This window comes from Macaca thibetana, chromosome 7 (genome assembly GCF_024542745.1).
Source record: "Macaca thibetana thibetana isolate TM-01 chromosome 7, ASM2454274v1, whole genome shotgun sequence".
NCBI classification, from domain to species: Eukaryota; Metazoa; Chordata; class Mammalia; order Primates; family Cercopithecidae; genus Macaca; species Macaca thibetana.
The window spans coordinates 135,060,724-135,077,500 of NC_065584.1; the positions used below are offsets into that span (position 1 = coordinate 135,060,724).

At 39.7% G+C, this 16,777-nt stretch overlaps 1 protein-coding gene across 5 annotated transcripts in view; it reads right to left on the bottom strand.

Annotated features, from left to right (window-relative positions):
* Positions 1-599: 599 nt before the first annotated feature.
* SPPL2A (signal peptide peptidase like 2A) overlaps positions 600-16,777 on the bottom strand; it is a 63,026-nt gene continuing 46,848 nt past the window's right edge. For all 5 annotated transcript variants that reach the window (XM_050797171.1, XM_050797170.1, XM_050797172.1 and 2 more), the window contains 3 exons: positions 14,780-14,857; positions 12,646-12,806; positions 600-2,789 (listed from right to left, as the gene is read on the bottom strand). In XM_050797171.1, the coding sequence (XP_050653128.1) occupies positions 2,715-2,789; positions 12,646-12,806; positions 14,780-14,857 (314 nt within the window). In that variant the 3' untranslated portion in view covers positions 600-2,714. The remainder of the gene's footprint in view (positions 2,790-12,645; positions 12,807-14,779; positions 14,858-16,777) is intronic.

Here is a 16,777-nt window from a genome sequence, read left to right on the forward strand (position 1 = left end):
CTACTGTCAGTTTGGTTGCTACACATTTAATTACAACATAAAGTTGACACTGAGGATGAAGAAACTTGAGTAATTATGCTTTTTCTTATTTCTATTTAACCAGTAAGATTTTAATAGCAAATTAGAACAAGATTTTACCTCCTTAATAACTAATGGTTAGATAAAGTAGAATTTGTATCAAGTAACACAGACTTCAGATTTCTGGATGTACCAGTTACTATGCTACTGAGGAGATACATCTAGATGATGAAGTTAAAATATTAATTATGACTCCAGTCATATGAAACCAAATTATTATGAGAAATTATCTTATTTCGCCAGGCACAGTGGCTCACATCTGTAATCTCAGCACTTGGGGAGGACGAGGCGGGCGGATCACAAAGTCAGGAGTTCAAAATCAGCCTGACCAACATGGTGAAACCCCATCTCTACTAAAAATACAAAATTTAGCCAGGTGTGGTGGCACGCACCTATAATCCCAGCTACTTGGGAGGCTGAGGCAGGAAAATTGCTTGAACCGGGAGGCAGAGGTTGCAGTGAGCTAAGATCTCGCCACCGCACTCCAGCTCGGGTGACAGAGGGAGACTCTATTTCAAAAAAAAAAAAAAAGAAAGAAATTATCTTATTTCAGTGTAGTAAAAAAAATAATTTTTCTTTAACATTCTTCATAAAATGTGATTGAGGCTATCAAACATCATAAAGCTTGGATGAGGGTGCAGATAATTTTACAAAAAAAGTTGTATTTTGGCAAATATTTTATTATTATAAATGAAAATAAGAGTTTTAAAATGGCACTTAATCTGTTCTCTCTCTCAGAGTCTGCCAAATAAATCAGATTTCTTGGAAAAAATTCGAAGTTGATAAAATGGAGGCAAAATTAACTCTTGTCAGATAAGTCATTTGCCATAAATTGAAAGGACCCCTGACCGCATTAAGCAGAGGGACTGAGGGTCAGTGGAGCTTCTCTGTTTGCAATTTATTCAGCAAAAGCGAACAATTGTTTACAAGTCTCTAACACAAAATTTAGTGCAAATATCAAAGGTCTGATCCATTTTCAAAGGCATTAGTTCTATTTTTAATAAGTTGAACTGGCCTTAGATGAAAGATATAGTTCTCTTCACATAGTTCACACATTATTTACAGAGAAATGAAAAATCCTGCTGCCTTTGTTATCACTTGTCATTTGGGAATTTCTTAGATAAAATAAAAGAACATGGAAAGATAATTTGACCTCTGACTTCCAGGAGAATGATCAGGCCACATCTAAAATTTACCAAAGAATGAGGAAAAAATTTTTTTCAAGTTGGAAGGTACCAGAGTGATTAGCTGGTCTAACCTACTCATTTTGCAGATGAGAAAACTGAGATACAGTCATCTTGAGCTGCAGCAAATTACTCAACTCTTCCTTGTATTGTAATTAAACTGAGACTAACACCAAGTCTCTTGCTGTTGTTGCCAATTCTTTTCTCTGAACTGCACTTTGTACATCCTCCACCAAGCTTAAGAGTCATTACCTAAGGGGCAAGGGGTGGGAATCAGGAAGAAAAAACGATAATGGGTGGGGGTGGGGGAATGTGGGATAATGTTAGGAATGTTGTATTCAACAATGAGCCATATGTATTAATAATTTCCTAAGAAAAATAATTTTTTAAAAAAATCAAACCTTAACATCAGCAGAACCAAATTTCAAAGATCAGAAATACCAAAGTGAAACTGAATGTTAGTATTGAAATTTAAGCTACATTTTCAAAAAAAAGGTCAGCAAACCAATGAAAACTAGATTTCAGTTTCTGTCTCCTTTTAGTGACTAGTTCTATATATTATGTTTCTCTATACCTGGAAAAATGTTCTTAATATAATACACATGCAGTCTGAAGTAATTTCAGTTATCAAGTTTATGAAAGAATTGGCTTTTAAAAAATACTACAAAAATATGCACTTATATTTATTCCAAAATTATATATTTCTAACCTCTGCAGTGATATAAGGTCCAAATTTTCACTGTTAAACCACCTTCTTGCATGGTGTTAAACAGTTATTTCTATAGAACAGATATCATTTGCATAAATCTTTTTTTTTTTTTTTGAGATGGAGTCTCACTCTGTCGCCCAGGCTGGAGTGCAGTGGCGTGATCTCGGCTCACTGCAAGCTCCACCTCCCGGGTTCACGCCATTCTCCTGCCTCAGCCTCTCAAGTAGCTGGGACTGCAGGCGCCCTCCACCACGCCTGGCTAATTTTTGGTATTTTTAGTAGAGAGGGGTTGACCTCGTGATCCGCTTGCCTCGGTCTCCCAAAGTGCTGGGATTACAGGCGTGAGCCATCGCGCCTGGCCAATTTGCATAATTGTTTACAGTAAAACTCATTCAGAAATAGTAACTACTTTTATCTACCATCAGAGCTGAAAGAAACAGATTTCAGTAAAAAAAAGTATAGCGGTGGGTCAAGGCATTTTTTTTTTAGAAAAATATACTGTATATAGTATATATATCTCGGAAACTACACAGCCAGGTTTTATTTAATGTGAAGGCACAACTTTAACATTAAAAGCAAAGCGTTTTAGTTATTTATGATGTAACTGTCAGTACCAGCTCATAAAAATATATATTTGCAAGCATATCATTGACGACTCTTTCAGATTGTCAATTCAAAAGTCAATTTAAAAAGTCCAAGTCTATTTGTAGAAAATCAATGACACATTATAGCAGCTCCACATATTATTGCTGGACAATCTGTTCACCAGTCAATGCAGGGTTTTCTTCATTTGCTGCATAATCCAGATGGTCCATCGTCTAGGCATAAATAAAAGACATTAGGAAATGCAAAATTTCAACTTGCCCCCAATATTCACTACATTAGCAAAAGGATTCTGAGTTTTTCTAAAAAACACAGATTGTTCTATGAAACTGATCACTCCTTCAGGAGCACTGTTCTGGTTCAACATCCACACTTCTAAGGAGATAGGGTGACACTGAACCTCTAAGGAAGTCTAATCACGTGACTCAGAGCCCATTTGTGTTCTCCAGATCTTCCATTATCTCCATTTCCAAATATGAATACTGCCCTTCATGGCAGTGAGAACTCCAGAACAAAAGGAAGATATTCCTGACACTTATTCCAGGACACTATTCCAGGCAGTGTCCAATCATATAAGTGGGAAAACTAAAAATGGCCTCATGAGTCACTGTGATAATACCTGCTGGCTCCGGGACACTGTGATATTATTGACACCTTGAAATAACCGTAAGATAATTCAAACTTTGGAAACATAATAATTTCTACAAAAAATGAACTTGAGGTCAAATGATATTTGAAAACAAAACCAAGAATACATTTGCTAGGCTGGGCGTGGCGGCTCACGCTTGTAATCCCAGCACTTTGAGAGGCTGAGATGGGCAGATCACAAGGTCAGGAGTTCAAGACCAGCCTGGCCAAGATGGTGAAACCCTGTCTCTAATAAAAATACAAAAATTAGCCGGGCGTGGTGGCAGGCGCCTGTAGTTCCAGCTACTTGGGAGGCTGAGGCAGGAGAATTGCTTGAACCCAGGAGGCGGAGGTTGCAGTGAGCCAAGATCGCGCCACTGCGCTCTAACCTGGGCAACAGAGTGAGACTCTGTTAAAAAAAAAAAAAAAAAAAAAAATTTGCTATAGACTATTTTAAAGAAATTACTGGCCGGTCACAGTGGCTCACACCTGTAATTCCAGCACTTTGGGAGGCCAAGGCGGGTGGAGCACAAGATCAGGAGATCGAGACCATCCTGGCTAACACAGTGAAACCCTGTCTCTACTAAAAAATAATAAAAAAAAAAATTAGCTGGGCGTGGTGGCAGGCGCCTGGAGTCCCAGCTACTCAGGAGGCTGAGGCAGGAGAATGGTGTGAACCCGGGAGGCAGAGCTTGCAGTGAGCCGAGATTGCACTACTGCACTGCACCCTGGGTGACACAGTGAGACTCCGTCCCCACCCCCCAAAAACAGAAATTACCAGTTAAACTTTTCTCAAATGGTCACTTCAGCTCTGCCTATATTCTCATAAAAAATTGTCTTATATTTGGAAATGAAGGATGAAGAAACTGTTTAAATGCTTTCAGTGTTTCAGCAATTCAGATACAATTACTAAAAACAGAAAAAAGTAATGCCTTTGTGAAGACTGTTAAGGACTTTTAGACTAGTGATTAAATTTTGGTATAGAGATGCACTTTTTTCCTTTCCTTCATCAAGAATTAGAAGAAGGAAAGATCAGCAAGATAAATGTTCCTATTTTTGAAAAGTGGTTCTGAAGGCTTTAGTGTTTTTTGGAAGAAGAACAAGAGGGTGGAATCATCTCCAAATAGGGTCTCTTGACTTGCCAGGCAGAAAGAATACAACATGAGCTGAGGCTTTTGGCTGACAACTGTCTCAACTAATGGTGACAGTTTACAAAATCAAAACCTAGGCTGGACGCGGTGGCTCACACCTGTAATCCCAGCACTTTGGGAGGTCGAGGCAGGTGGATCACGAGGTCAGGAGTTCGGGACCAGCCTGGCCAACATGGTAAAAACCTGTTTCTACTACAAATACAAAACTTAGCCGGGTGTGGTGGTGTGCCCATAATCCCAATCCTACTCGAGAGGCTGAGGTCGGAGAATTGCTTGAACCTGGGAGGCGGAGGCTTTGGTGAGCCGAGATCGTGCCACTGCACTCCAGCCTAGGCAATAGAGCAAGACTCCGTCTCAAAAATAAAATAAAATAAATCAAAAACCTGCTGATACTCTACAAGCCATTTCAAGACCCAAAACCATTTTGAGGTCTTCTAATTGCCAAAGGTATCTCCTAGATTTAAGGTCACTAGTTTGCAGCAATTCTAGGGGAAAAAACAAAAGCCAAATCAAGACAGATAACATTTATTAAGCAGTTCACTACATGAAATGTAAGATGAAGATGTTGAACAGTTAATTTTAGTCAATTTAAATGAAGGGGGGAAAGGAAAAGTATGTAAGATATATTTAGGCCCCTTTTCTTCTAGGAATTTAAAAGTTCTGGGTCTAAGAGGTTAGGGCTGTGTAGAGAGAAAATTGAAGCAGCCTCAGCAGAATAGATGGTGGAGAAAGCCTCTTTCTTCCCCAGGATCTGCTTACCCTGGCAACTGTAATCTAATGAAACGATAGCCCACATACCCTAAATTATAACATGCTTCCCTGGTGCCTTGTTAGCACAGTAGGTAGTGAGTCAGTCTCATCTAACTTGCCTCTTCTTTCCTAATCCCCAGGTACCTCACTGGCAATATATAATCTAATCCCTGAACACAGAAATATATTAATTTAAAAAACCACTTTCAAAGTCAACTTATTGAGAAGTAAGCATCTCTATTCCCTATTTACTGACTTTCCAATAAAAACAATACAGAAACATAAAGAACAAAGTTTTAAAAAATACAACAATAAATTAACATAAATAATACAATGAATTGACAAAATTGGCAAACATTTTCATCATATTTGGAAACAGGAAAGCTTGATTTGGAAAGATGGCCTCTGAAATCAGGTCAGCTAAGGTGGCATTTTCTGATAGCTCTGCTTGCTTATAATTGAACCAATCTCCAGAAATAGTCTAATAAAACACTCACTAAAGCAGGGTAACTGGAGACTTGCTGATACTAAAGCAGAGTTGTTCTAAGTTATCTCTGTATTCTGACTTGTCAGTTACAGCTTGTGACTTCTAAAAATAATGAGAAGTACTAGTGACATTTAACAGACACAACTCACTGTTTACTGGGTATTGACAAACCGAAAACTTACTACCTGCCCAGAGTAAAATAGCCCATTGGACATTGCTGCACATATTTAACTCCACTTATCTCATTATAGAAGCAAAAAATATCCCCTAAAATGATGACTCCTCTTCATTGTGCTATATGCCAAAGTAATCATGACTCTGCTTGATTTTTCTCTGCTGAGAAAAAAGTATCTTTATTTGCTTTATATTAATTAGAACTAAGACTTCACATAAAATCAAATAAGGGGGTCTGAGTACTGTAGTTCTTGAAGCATTCCACAAGAAAAGTTCATAGGAAATATACTGTAACTACTTTTGGGCTGTAGAAAATAATTTAAAATTAGTAATTAGTATTTCCAAATTAGTTATTTATTTTTTCTTTTTTTTTGAGATGGAGATTCGCTCTTGTTGCCCAGGCTGGAGTGCAATGGCACGATCGCGGCTCACTGCAACCTCCGCCTCCCGGGTTCAAGCAATTCTCCTGCCTCAGCCTCCCTAGTAGCTGGGATTACAGGCACGTACCACCACGCTGGATAATTTTTTGTATTTTCAGTAGGGATGGGATTTCACTATGTTGGCCAGGCTGGTCTTTAACTCCTGACTTTAAGCGATCCACCTGCCTCAGCCTCCCAAAGAGCTGGGATTACAGGCATGAGCCACCGCGCCCAGCCCAAAATAATATTATTTCAGTGAAACCCTATAGAAATATTACTTCTTTTGAGAGAAACTCACAGGAAGGGCTAAAAGACTCAAAGTAAGATCCTGAAGTACTTCAATAAGGTCTCCAAGTTACAACAAGTGAGTTTTAACTTGCCCACTAAAAACAGCATGGAAAGACTGTCAGGGCTACCTGGACATTTAAAGAGTCTCCAATATTCTTGCACTCAACCCTATTATCAGGCATTCGAATGAACCAAATGACTAATAGTATAAACAAATTTGCCTTAGTCTTAGATTGTAACTTTATATTACTTGTTTTGTATTTGATTATTTCAAAACAGCAGCAAAAACTTGCAATATTTACAAAAAAAGATTGCATATAAAGACCGTAGAGATACATGTCTAGTTTAATGTTTTAAAAGTGCCTCACTTTTATAGTGGCATATGACAATTACAGTCATTTTATAAGGGCTGCTGAAATACAATCAGGAAGCTTATACACACTTGCAAAAGTAACTAAAGGCCAGTGGATGAAGGATTGAGCATTAGAGGCGCACTGCATGAAGACTTTCAATAATATTAGCTGAGAATTTACAGCATAAAAACTACTGTCATAAGCACTGTGGATTCCTAATACATAAGAGCTAATACTTAGGGAGGGAGGCATATATAAATACCAGAACTGCAGGGCAGATGTTAATAAGTATTTAAAGTACAAAGTCTAAAAAAATACGGTGAAAGGTAAATGTGATTTTAATTGGAGTGCCTACTTCCTTCTAATTTCTTAGAGATCTACTTGGAGAAGGCAGAATTTAAGTTGGGAGTTAAACAGGGATATTCTAGAAATAGAAACTGACAAAGCTTAGGAGATGATGGAGGTTGGGAGAGAGAAGCAAATGATTATTATTACACTGTTAGTCTAAGAGATGAGCCAGAGCTGACCCTCAGGCCTATCTCACAGTGGACCCATATCAAGTCTCCCTCTGTCTCACCAGGCATGTAGAAGTTCCCCACTCTTATTTCTGAAGTCTCTGCCTAGCCTTAACAGATTTCAACATCCACCTGCCTCACACCAAGCCTTAAGCTAACCCACTACTATGGATTTCCTTCCCTCCCCGCCCTCCCTCCCTCCTTCCTTCCTTTTCTTTCTTTCCTTTTTTTTTCCCCGGAGACGGAGTCTTGCTCTGTCACTCAAGTTGGAGTGCAGTGGTGTGATCTCGGCTCACTGCAACCTCCGCCTCCCAGGTTTAAGCAATTCTCCTGCCTCAGCCTCCCGAATAGCTGGGATTACAGGCGCCCGCCACCACACCTGTCTAATTTTTGTATTTTTAGTCGAGACAGGTGTTTCACCATGTTGGTGAGGCTGTCTCAAACTCCTGCCCTCGTGATCTGCCTGCCTTGGCCGCCCAAAGTGCTGGGATTACAGGCATGAGCCATCACGCCCGGCCCCACTATGGATTTCTTATTCCCCTACCTCCCTATAGATCCAATCTCATTTTATGGATGAGGAGACAGTCTTCAGAGATTAAGTTATTAGTCAGAACTGATGTCAAAGGCCACAATACACTGTCTCCCACAAATGACAACATTCAAGGTAAGCTAATTTTGATTTTAAATATTGGTCATAAACAATGAAAGATTTTCTTTTTAAAGGGAAATAATTTATAAAGGCATTGCGGCCGGGCAAGGTGGCTCAAGCCTGTAATCCCAGCACTTTGGGAGGCTGAGATGGGTGGATCACGAGGTCAGGAGATCGAGACCATCCTGGCTAACACAGTGAAACCCCATCTCTACTAAAAAAATACAAAAAACTAGCCAGGCGAGGTGGCGGGCGCCTGTAGTCCCAGCTACTCGGGAGGCTGAGGCAGGAGAATGGCGTGAACCCGGGAGGCGGAGCTTACAGTGAGCTGAGATCTGGCCACTGCACTCCAGCCTGGGCGACAGAGCAAGACTCCGTCTCAAAAAAAAAAAAAAAGGAAAAAGGACTTCCATTTTTACTTTAGACACTTTCACGTTGCTTATTTTAAAAACGCAAATACGCATTACTTTGTAATTGAGATAGAAAAAAGAAAAATTACTAAAATGAAAACAGTGAAGGTCTATGTAAAAATTTTAGTAAATTAACTACCTGTAATATTACAAGACATTGAAATAGAACACAGAAGACTAGAATTACTATAATGAACATCTTTTCACATCATTTTTGCCCACTTTTTTTTTTTTTTTTTTTTTTTTTTTTTTGAGACGGAGTCTCGCTTTGTCGCCCAGGCTGGAGTGCAGTGGCCGGATCTCAGCTCACTGCAAGCTCCGCCTCCCGGGTTTACGCCATTCTCCTGCCTCAGCCTCCCGAGTAGCTGGGACTACAGGCGCCCACCACCTCGCCCGGCTAGTTTTTTGTATTTTTAGTAGAGACGGGGTTTCACCATATTAGCCAGGATGGTCTCGATCTCCTGACCTCGTGATCCGCCCGTCTCGGCCTCCCAAAGTGCTGGGATTACAGGCTTGAGCCACCACGCCCGGCCTTTTGCCCACATTTTTAATCATTTTCTGAAAATACCTTATTTATTTACCTTAAAGTAAATAATAAAGTATGATATAGGCATATGAAGGGAATATTATACAGCCATTAAAATAATTTTATAAGGAATTTAAAATAAAATATAAAATGCAGTGAAAAAGAAAGAGAACTATTTATAGTATCATTCACTCATCTATCCATTTATTCAGAGAAGGCACAGAAGGAAATTCACTTAAACCTTAGCTATCTCCAGGTGGTAGGATTATGGGTGGACTTAATTTTCCTCCTGTATTAAAAAAAAATATTTTCCAAATTTTCTATAATCACATATTTTATTTTTATTTATCTATTTATTTCTGAGATGGAGTCTTGCTCTGTCACTCAGGCTGGAGTGCAATGGCGCAATCTCAGCTCACTACAACCTCCACCTCCCAGGTTTAAGCGCTTCTTCCGCCTTAGCCTCCCAAGTAGCTGGGATTACAGGCATGCGCCACCACGTCCAGCTAATTTTTGTATTTTTAGTAGAGATGAGGTTTTGCCATGTTGGCCAGGCTGGTCTCAAACTCCTGACCCCCGGTGATCTGCCCGCCTTGGCCTCCCAAAGTTCTGGGATTATAGGCGTGAGCCACTGCGCTCAGCCTATAAGCATATATTTTTAATAATAAAATACTTTAAAAGCTGTATTAAAGGGAAAGGACTTTTTTAATAAATAAAAACAAATTCTGATAATGAAAATAACAAGAAACATAAATAATTCTGTAAGACAGCACATGTGCTCTAACAATTCTAAATTTCAATTCTAAATTAAACAAAGATTTAATGTCAACTCAGAACAATATTTCCTGATGTTGCTTGTCTTTGTCCTGATTTACAGTTAATCAGATGAGTACCCCTAATAGTAGAAATCTCTTGCTCACAGGCCTGTCCTGAGTCTTTTCTTCTGCCTCTACATTCTCACTATTCTGTATGCTAATGGCACTCCCGAGTATCTATCTCTAGCCAGGTCTGTCTCCTGCACACCAGACCTATTTATTCAACTGCCTATTATTTCTCTCTTTGTGGTGATCCAATAGGTACTTTTGAAATGTTCAAGACTGAATTCATCATCATCTTCCTCAACCCTGTTGCCTTTTCTTCATCACCATCCCCCTAGTTTCCCAATCCAGAAGCCCTGGACTCTACTTCTTTTCCTCTGCCCATACTGACTCTATCATCAGGCCCTATTATGCGTCTAAATTTCTCTTAACTTTGTTCAAGTCTTTCCATCTCATTACTTCGCTAATTCAGGGTTCTATCACTTCTTTTTTGCTTGTGTTTTTGTTTGCTCACTCTGTTGCCCAGGCTGAGTGCACTGGTGCAATCATGGCCCACTGAAGCCCCTATCTTCCGGGCTCAAGCAATCTTCCCACCTCAGGCTCCCAAGTAGCTAGGACCAAAGGCATGTGCCACCATGCCCAGCAATTTTTTTCTTTTTTGTAGAGACGGGGTCTCGCATGTTGCCCAGGCTGGTCTCAAATTCCTGGGGTCAAGTGATCCTCCTGGCTTGGCCTCCCAAAGTGCTGCAATTATCAGTATAAACAACCATGTCTGGCCTTCTATCACTTCTTATTGCAATAATTGTCCCCAGTTTTGTTCCCTTAATTTTCTAGATTTTTTAAAACCTTAAATGGTCTCCAGTGCTTAGTATAGAGTTCAAACTCTTAAATGTGGCTTATAAGATGCTACAAGGCTCTCACTCTTGCTTTCTTCTCCAGTTGTCATTTCCTGTAGCTCCCCTAACCCTTACTCAGTATTATAGCCATCCTAACCTTCACTGAGTTCCTAGAATGTGCTATGTTCTCTTCCCTCTGAGCCTCAGAAGACATGGTTCCTTCAACATGGAACACACAGCTCAGTCTTCAAGTCTGGACATAAATTTAATATTCTTCAGAAAGCCTTTCCCAAATCACCTAGGACTCTTTCCTGAAACCACAAGCACTGGATATCCCATCTATAGTTTTCACGGCACCTGCCGTTAACTAATATGTTTATCATACTTTATTGTTAGTGACTTTATCTCTATTCCCCACTAGACTGTAACTTTCAAGAGGTCATGAGAATAGGCCTCTAACTTGATCATCTTGTATCACCAATACCAAAAATAGTACACTCTCATAGAATCACTCATAAACATTTGCTAAATGAAGAAATATAAAACAATTAAAAAATGATGTAGAGTACTTTTTGAGATGTGATTTTTAGAGTTTATTAGTATAGTGTATATCATAGGATACACTTTTATTTTAAAAAATCTTTAAAAATAAAAAACCTGTGTGAGTGTCATCTTCAGTGGAAAAGCTAAAAGTTACCTTACTAGTTTAGTCAAGGGCATTAGGATCATAAATTAATTCTACGTATAATAGTGTAAGTTGAGACAACAGCTTTGTGATGTAGGCAAGACAGGTATTATTAGCTTAACCAACTCTCAAAGAAATTTTAAGATTTCCTGAAAAGAATTCTAAACCAGTGTTTTTTCAAATCACAGTACTCTGTAACTTAATGTGTTAACCACCTCTCATTAAATAACACTATAAATGACACAAAAGACCAAGCACAAGATGGACATGAACTTTGAACTGTTTATCTACTATCAGAATTGCAGCCACCCACCCAAACTGTCTCTGTTTTTGTTCACGTGACCCCTGACACAGAAGCATGAGGGTGGATGGAGGAGGGTAGTAGTTGTAATAGGGCAAAGCAGAGCTAACTGCCTCACCAAGTGCCTTCATGAAGGGGTCAATGCCATGGCCCTGACCTCAATAGGCTAGGGTTTCCCAACTCTTCTTAATTTCAATGCAAACAGACTTTACTGGAATACTAAGAACATTTAGGGAAATAAAAAAGAAAAGGGTTTAACTTCAATGAAGAAACCATCAAGCAAAAGAGACTCTGGTATCAAGATTTTCTTTGTTTAGACATTTTAAAGAAAGGTCAACCTTGATTCATTTAAATCTCAAATGAGTGCCCTAACTAGTTTGGTTAGGCCCATTTAGATGCTGAAGAGTACACTTTTTTTGAGATGGAGTTTTGCTCTTGTTGCCCAGGCTGGAGCGATCTTGGCTCACTGCAACCTCCGCCTCCCAGGTTCAAGCGATTCTCCTGCCTCAGCTTCCCAAGTAGCTAGGACTACAGGTGCCTGCCACCACGCCTGGCTAATTTTTGTATTTTTAGTAGAGATGAGGTTTCACCATGTTGGCCAGACTGGTCTCGAACTCCTGACCTCAGGTGATCCACCTGCCTCGGCCTCCCAAAGTGCTGGGATTATAGGCGTGAGCCAACATGCCTGGCCAGAGTACACTTTTTATGTGCAAAACCTTAGGGCTCTTACTATAAATAGCTAATGCTTAGTCTCAAAATTAAGTACTTATTTTAAACATACAATTTTATCTTTCATGAAGTCTGCTTTTGTGTAGGTTTTGAAAATACATGTTGAAATGCTCTTTTGTTTTCCCTGATGTCCTCCGCTGTTCTTTTGTAGTTTTGTCTTGAATCACCAGGCTTTTGGAATTAGGTTGCAGGGGAGGTGACAAATGATGATGCAGCAGGTGGACAGTGAGTAAGGGGGTATTACGGTACTTTTTGGTACATAAAAGTGTTGCTATATATAGGCTGTTCCCACCCAAAATCAGTAAGTAAATTAAGTCATAAGATAACATGGTAATCAAAGTATAAGCACATACCTGATAGCTGTTACCTTTCCAGAACTTTTTCATTTCCTTACGTCTCCAGGCAACAATTGAGGCAGTAATGAGTGTGCAAGGTACTAAATAGAGGAGAGCAGGTTGCCCCTTTTTCATCAGCACCAGAACAACAAATGTAAGTATCATGCCAATAGCATAGGCTGCAAGAAGAATACCAAGCCATCAGTCATTTCTACATGTTACCAAAGGTGGGTTTGTTCTTCTCTCATTTAAGTATTGGTTTTCAAATATTTCTGAAGACATTTTTGCTCTATGACTTCTTGTAATTTCATCATTTCCCTAGATAGGATTAGGAGACATCTTCTACGGAGCTTTTGAAAAATCTGGAAAGTGGTTAGCATTTCAATTATTACTAACCTAACCATGTATCATTGACAGAGATAATACTTCATGAGAGTTTCAATTATCTGTTGCTATTAAAGTTGTTAAATGGTTTCATTATTTTAGATAACTAAATCTGTACCAATAGGTACTATAGGTTGTTTTAAAAAATCTTCCTAACACTGATTACATACTTCCTAAGCCTTGTTACTAAGCACATACTTTTGAACTTTTCTTTTTTTTTTTTCTGAAACAGAGTTTCGCTCTTGTTGCCCAGGCTGGAGTGCGATAGCACGATCTCAGCTCACCGCAACCTCCACCTCTTGGGTTCAAGCGATTCTCCTGCCTCAACATCCCGAGTAGCTGGGATTATAGGCATGCACCACCACACCTGGCTAATTTTGTATTTTTTAGTAGAGACGGGATTTCTCCATGTTCGTCAAGCTGGTCTCGAACTTCCAACCTCAGCTGATCCACCCGCTTCAGCCTCCCAAACTGCTGGGATTACAGATGTGAGCCACCATGCCCGGTCTGAACTTTCCTTAATGACTCAGGGTTTTACTAGGAACATAGGATCTCAGAATATTCCTTTATAAACAATTTAGTATAGTTCCTAATATTAAAGATGAGGCAATGGAGGAACAGGGAATTTAAGTGAGCTGTCCAAAGGTACACAGGAGAATTAATGAACACTCCTATAATCTGCCTTTGGATACTAATATGTTAAAGCCCTGGACAGTACCATACTTAGTGGCCTCAAACTGCTTTTTTTGAGATGGAGCCTCGCTCAGTTGCCCAGGCTGGAGTGCAGTGGTGCGATCTTGTCTCTTGAACCCACTTCCCGGGTTCAAGCAATTTTCTTGCCTCAGCCTCCCAAGTAGCTGGGAATACAGGCATGCGCCACCATGCCCAGCTAGTTTTTGTATTTTTAGTAGAGATGAGATTTCACCATGTTGGCCAGGCTGGTCTCAAACTCCTGACCTCAAGTGATCCACCTGCCTTGACCTCCCAAAGTGCTGGGATTACAGGCATGAGCCACTGCATCTGGCCAGCCACTGCACCTGGCTGAGACTACTTTTTGAATTTCTTTATATTTTTTTCTTCATCTTCTCCCTCACTTAGCTATTTTCTTTTCTTTTTCTTTCTTTTTTTTTTTTTTTTTGAGACAGGGACTCAATCTTTCGCCCAGGCTATAGTGAAGTGGCATGATGATGGCTTACTGCAGCCTTGACCTCTTGGGCTTAAGCATTTCTCCCATCTCAGCCTCCTGAGTAGCTGGGACCACCACATCCAGACTTTTTGGAGACAGTCTTGCTCTGTCGCCAGGCTGGAGTGCAGTGGCATGATCTCGGCTCACGGCAACATCTGCCTCCCAGGTTCAAGCGATCCTTCTGCCTCAGCCTCCCCAGTAGCTGGGACTACAGGTGCACGCCACCATGCCCAGCTGATTTTTTTTTTGTATTTTTAGTAGAGATGGGGTTTCATCACATTGGCCAGGATGGTCTCAGTCTCTTGCCCTCATGATCTGCCTGCATTGGCCTCCCAAAATGCTGGGCTTACAGGCGTGAGCCACGGTGCCCGGCCCTAAAATAGTTTTTATAGAGATGGGGTCTCACTATGTTGCCCAGGCTTGTCTAGAACTCCTGGGCTCAAGCAATCTGCCTGCCTTGGCTAGGACTGCAGGGGTGAACTAACATGCCCAAATTGTAGTCCTTCTTTATTTTTAGACCTCTGTCTTTTCCTCCAGACAATACAATTCAACATTTAATACAAAGAAAAAACAAAAATTTACCAACAGTAGATGAAACATAGTATATATAAGAAGAACCAGTCTGAACATCAAATCTTCTACAGTATGCAATCAACAGGCCTTAAAAAAAAAAACAAAAAAACACACGTTATTTTCTTAAAACAATAAGAGCAATGCAAATTCAACCGTTAACAATAGTAACAGTATATGTTGTATTGAATCTTCATTGTTGCATTATGAGAACATTCAAGTAGCTCAAATTCTGGATAAAGTTTTATATGCTGATTTTTAAAATACTTAATACCATATTTTAAACATTTCCTGAAGCTGCTAGTTTTTAACTATCATTTTTATTAGCTGCTCAATATTCCATGTCATGAAGAAAACTTTTTTCTTTTTGAAACAGAGTCTCGCTCTGTTGCCCAGGCTGGACTGCAGTGGCGTGATCTCAGCTCACTGCAACCTCCGTCTTCCAGGTTCAAGCGAGTCCCCTGCCTCAGCCTCCTGAGTAGCTGGGACTACAGGCGCCCACCACCACACTTGGCTAATTTTTTGTATTTTAGTAGAGACGGGGTTTCATCCTGTTGGCCAGGGTGGTCTTGATCTCCTGACCTTGTGATCCACAGCCTTGGCCTCCCAAAGGGCTGGAATTACAGGCATGAGCCACCAAGCCCAGCCATGAAGAAAACTTCTTAAATTTATCATTAAAAATGTATCGAATAGACAAACGGGTTTACATCAAACTAAAAAGCTTCTGCACAGCCAAAGAAACAGTCAACAAAGTGAAGAAAACACCTATGAAATGGGAGAAAATATTTGCAAACTATATATCTGATAAGGGGTTAATATCTAAAATATATTAATATAAGGAACTCAAACAACTCAAGAATAAGTAAACAACCCAATTAGAAAATGGGCAAAGGATTTGAATAGCTAATTCTCCATAGAAGACACATAAATAGACAACAAGTATATTTAAAAATTGCTTAAAATCACTAATCATCAGAAAAATGCAAATTAAAACCACAATGAGATATCACCTTACATATGTTAGAATGGCTATTATCAAAAAGATGAAAAGTAAGCCTCAGGATGGAGCAAAAAGGGAACCCTTGTTCGTTGTTGATGGGAATGTAAATGAGGGTAGCCATTATGGAAACCAGTATGGTGGTTCTTTAGAAAATTAAAACTAGAACTACCATATGGTCTAATAATCCCACTACTGGGTATACATCCAAAGGAACTGAAATCAGTATGTCAAAGAGATATTTGCATTCCCATATTCACTGCAGCATTATTCACACTAGCCAAAAAATGGAAGCAACCTAAGTGTCCGTAACAGATGAATAAAGCAAATGTGGTACATACACAGACTGGAATGCTATTCAGTTGTGTTTTTCCTTTTTTCACTCTGTCACCCAGGCCGGAGTGCAGTGGTACGATCTCAGCTCACTGCAACCTCCGCCTCCTGGGTTCAGGTGATTCTCCTGTCTCAGCCTCTCAAGTAGCTGGGATTATGGGCGTGTGCCAACACACGGCTAATTTTTGTATTTTTAGTACAGATGGGGTTTCACCACGTTGGCCAGGCTGGTCTTGAACTCCTGACCTCAAGTGATCCACCTGCCTCAGCCTCCCAAAGGGCTGGGATTACAGGCATGAGCCACCACGCTCGGCTCATGCCTTCATTTGTAAACATGCAATTATGCAGAAACAACTCATTTAATATCTATTTCTTGTAAGAAATTTGTTGAACCTTTTCTTCTTCCCAAAGAAGAAATCTCAGCTTGTATTTATTTATAATTTTATAAAAACAGAAAGAATGACATTTAACTACTTCAAAAATCATAAATTAATTTTACTATCTTCATTAGTTATTTGAATTAATTAGTTTTGGTCTCTACAAAATTAATAAAATAAGTCCCTTGTTGTTTTTGCTGTTTAATCACATTTCCACGTTTTTTAAAAAAATAGTACCTTTTCCCTCCCTAAATTCAAATTTAGCTTTTAGGATTAAGTCATGTATTGTCAGTACCTCTGCTC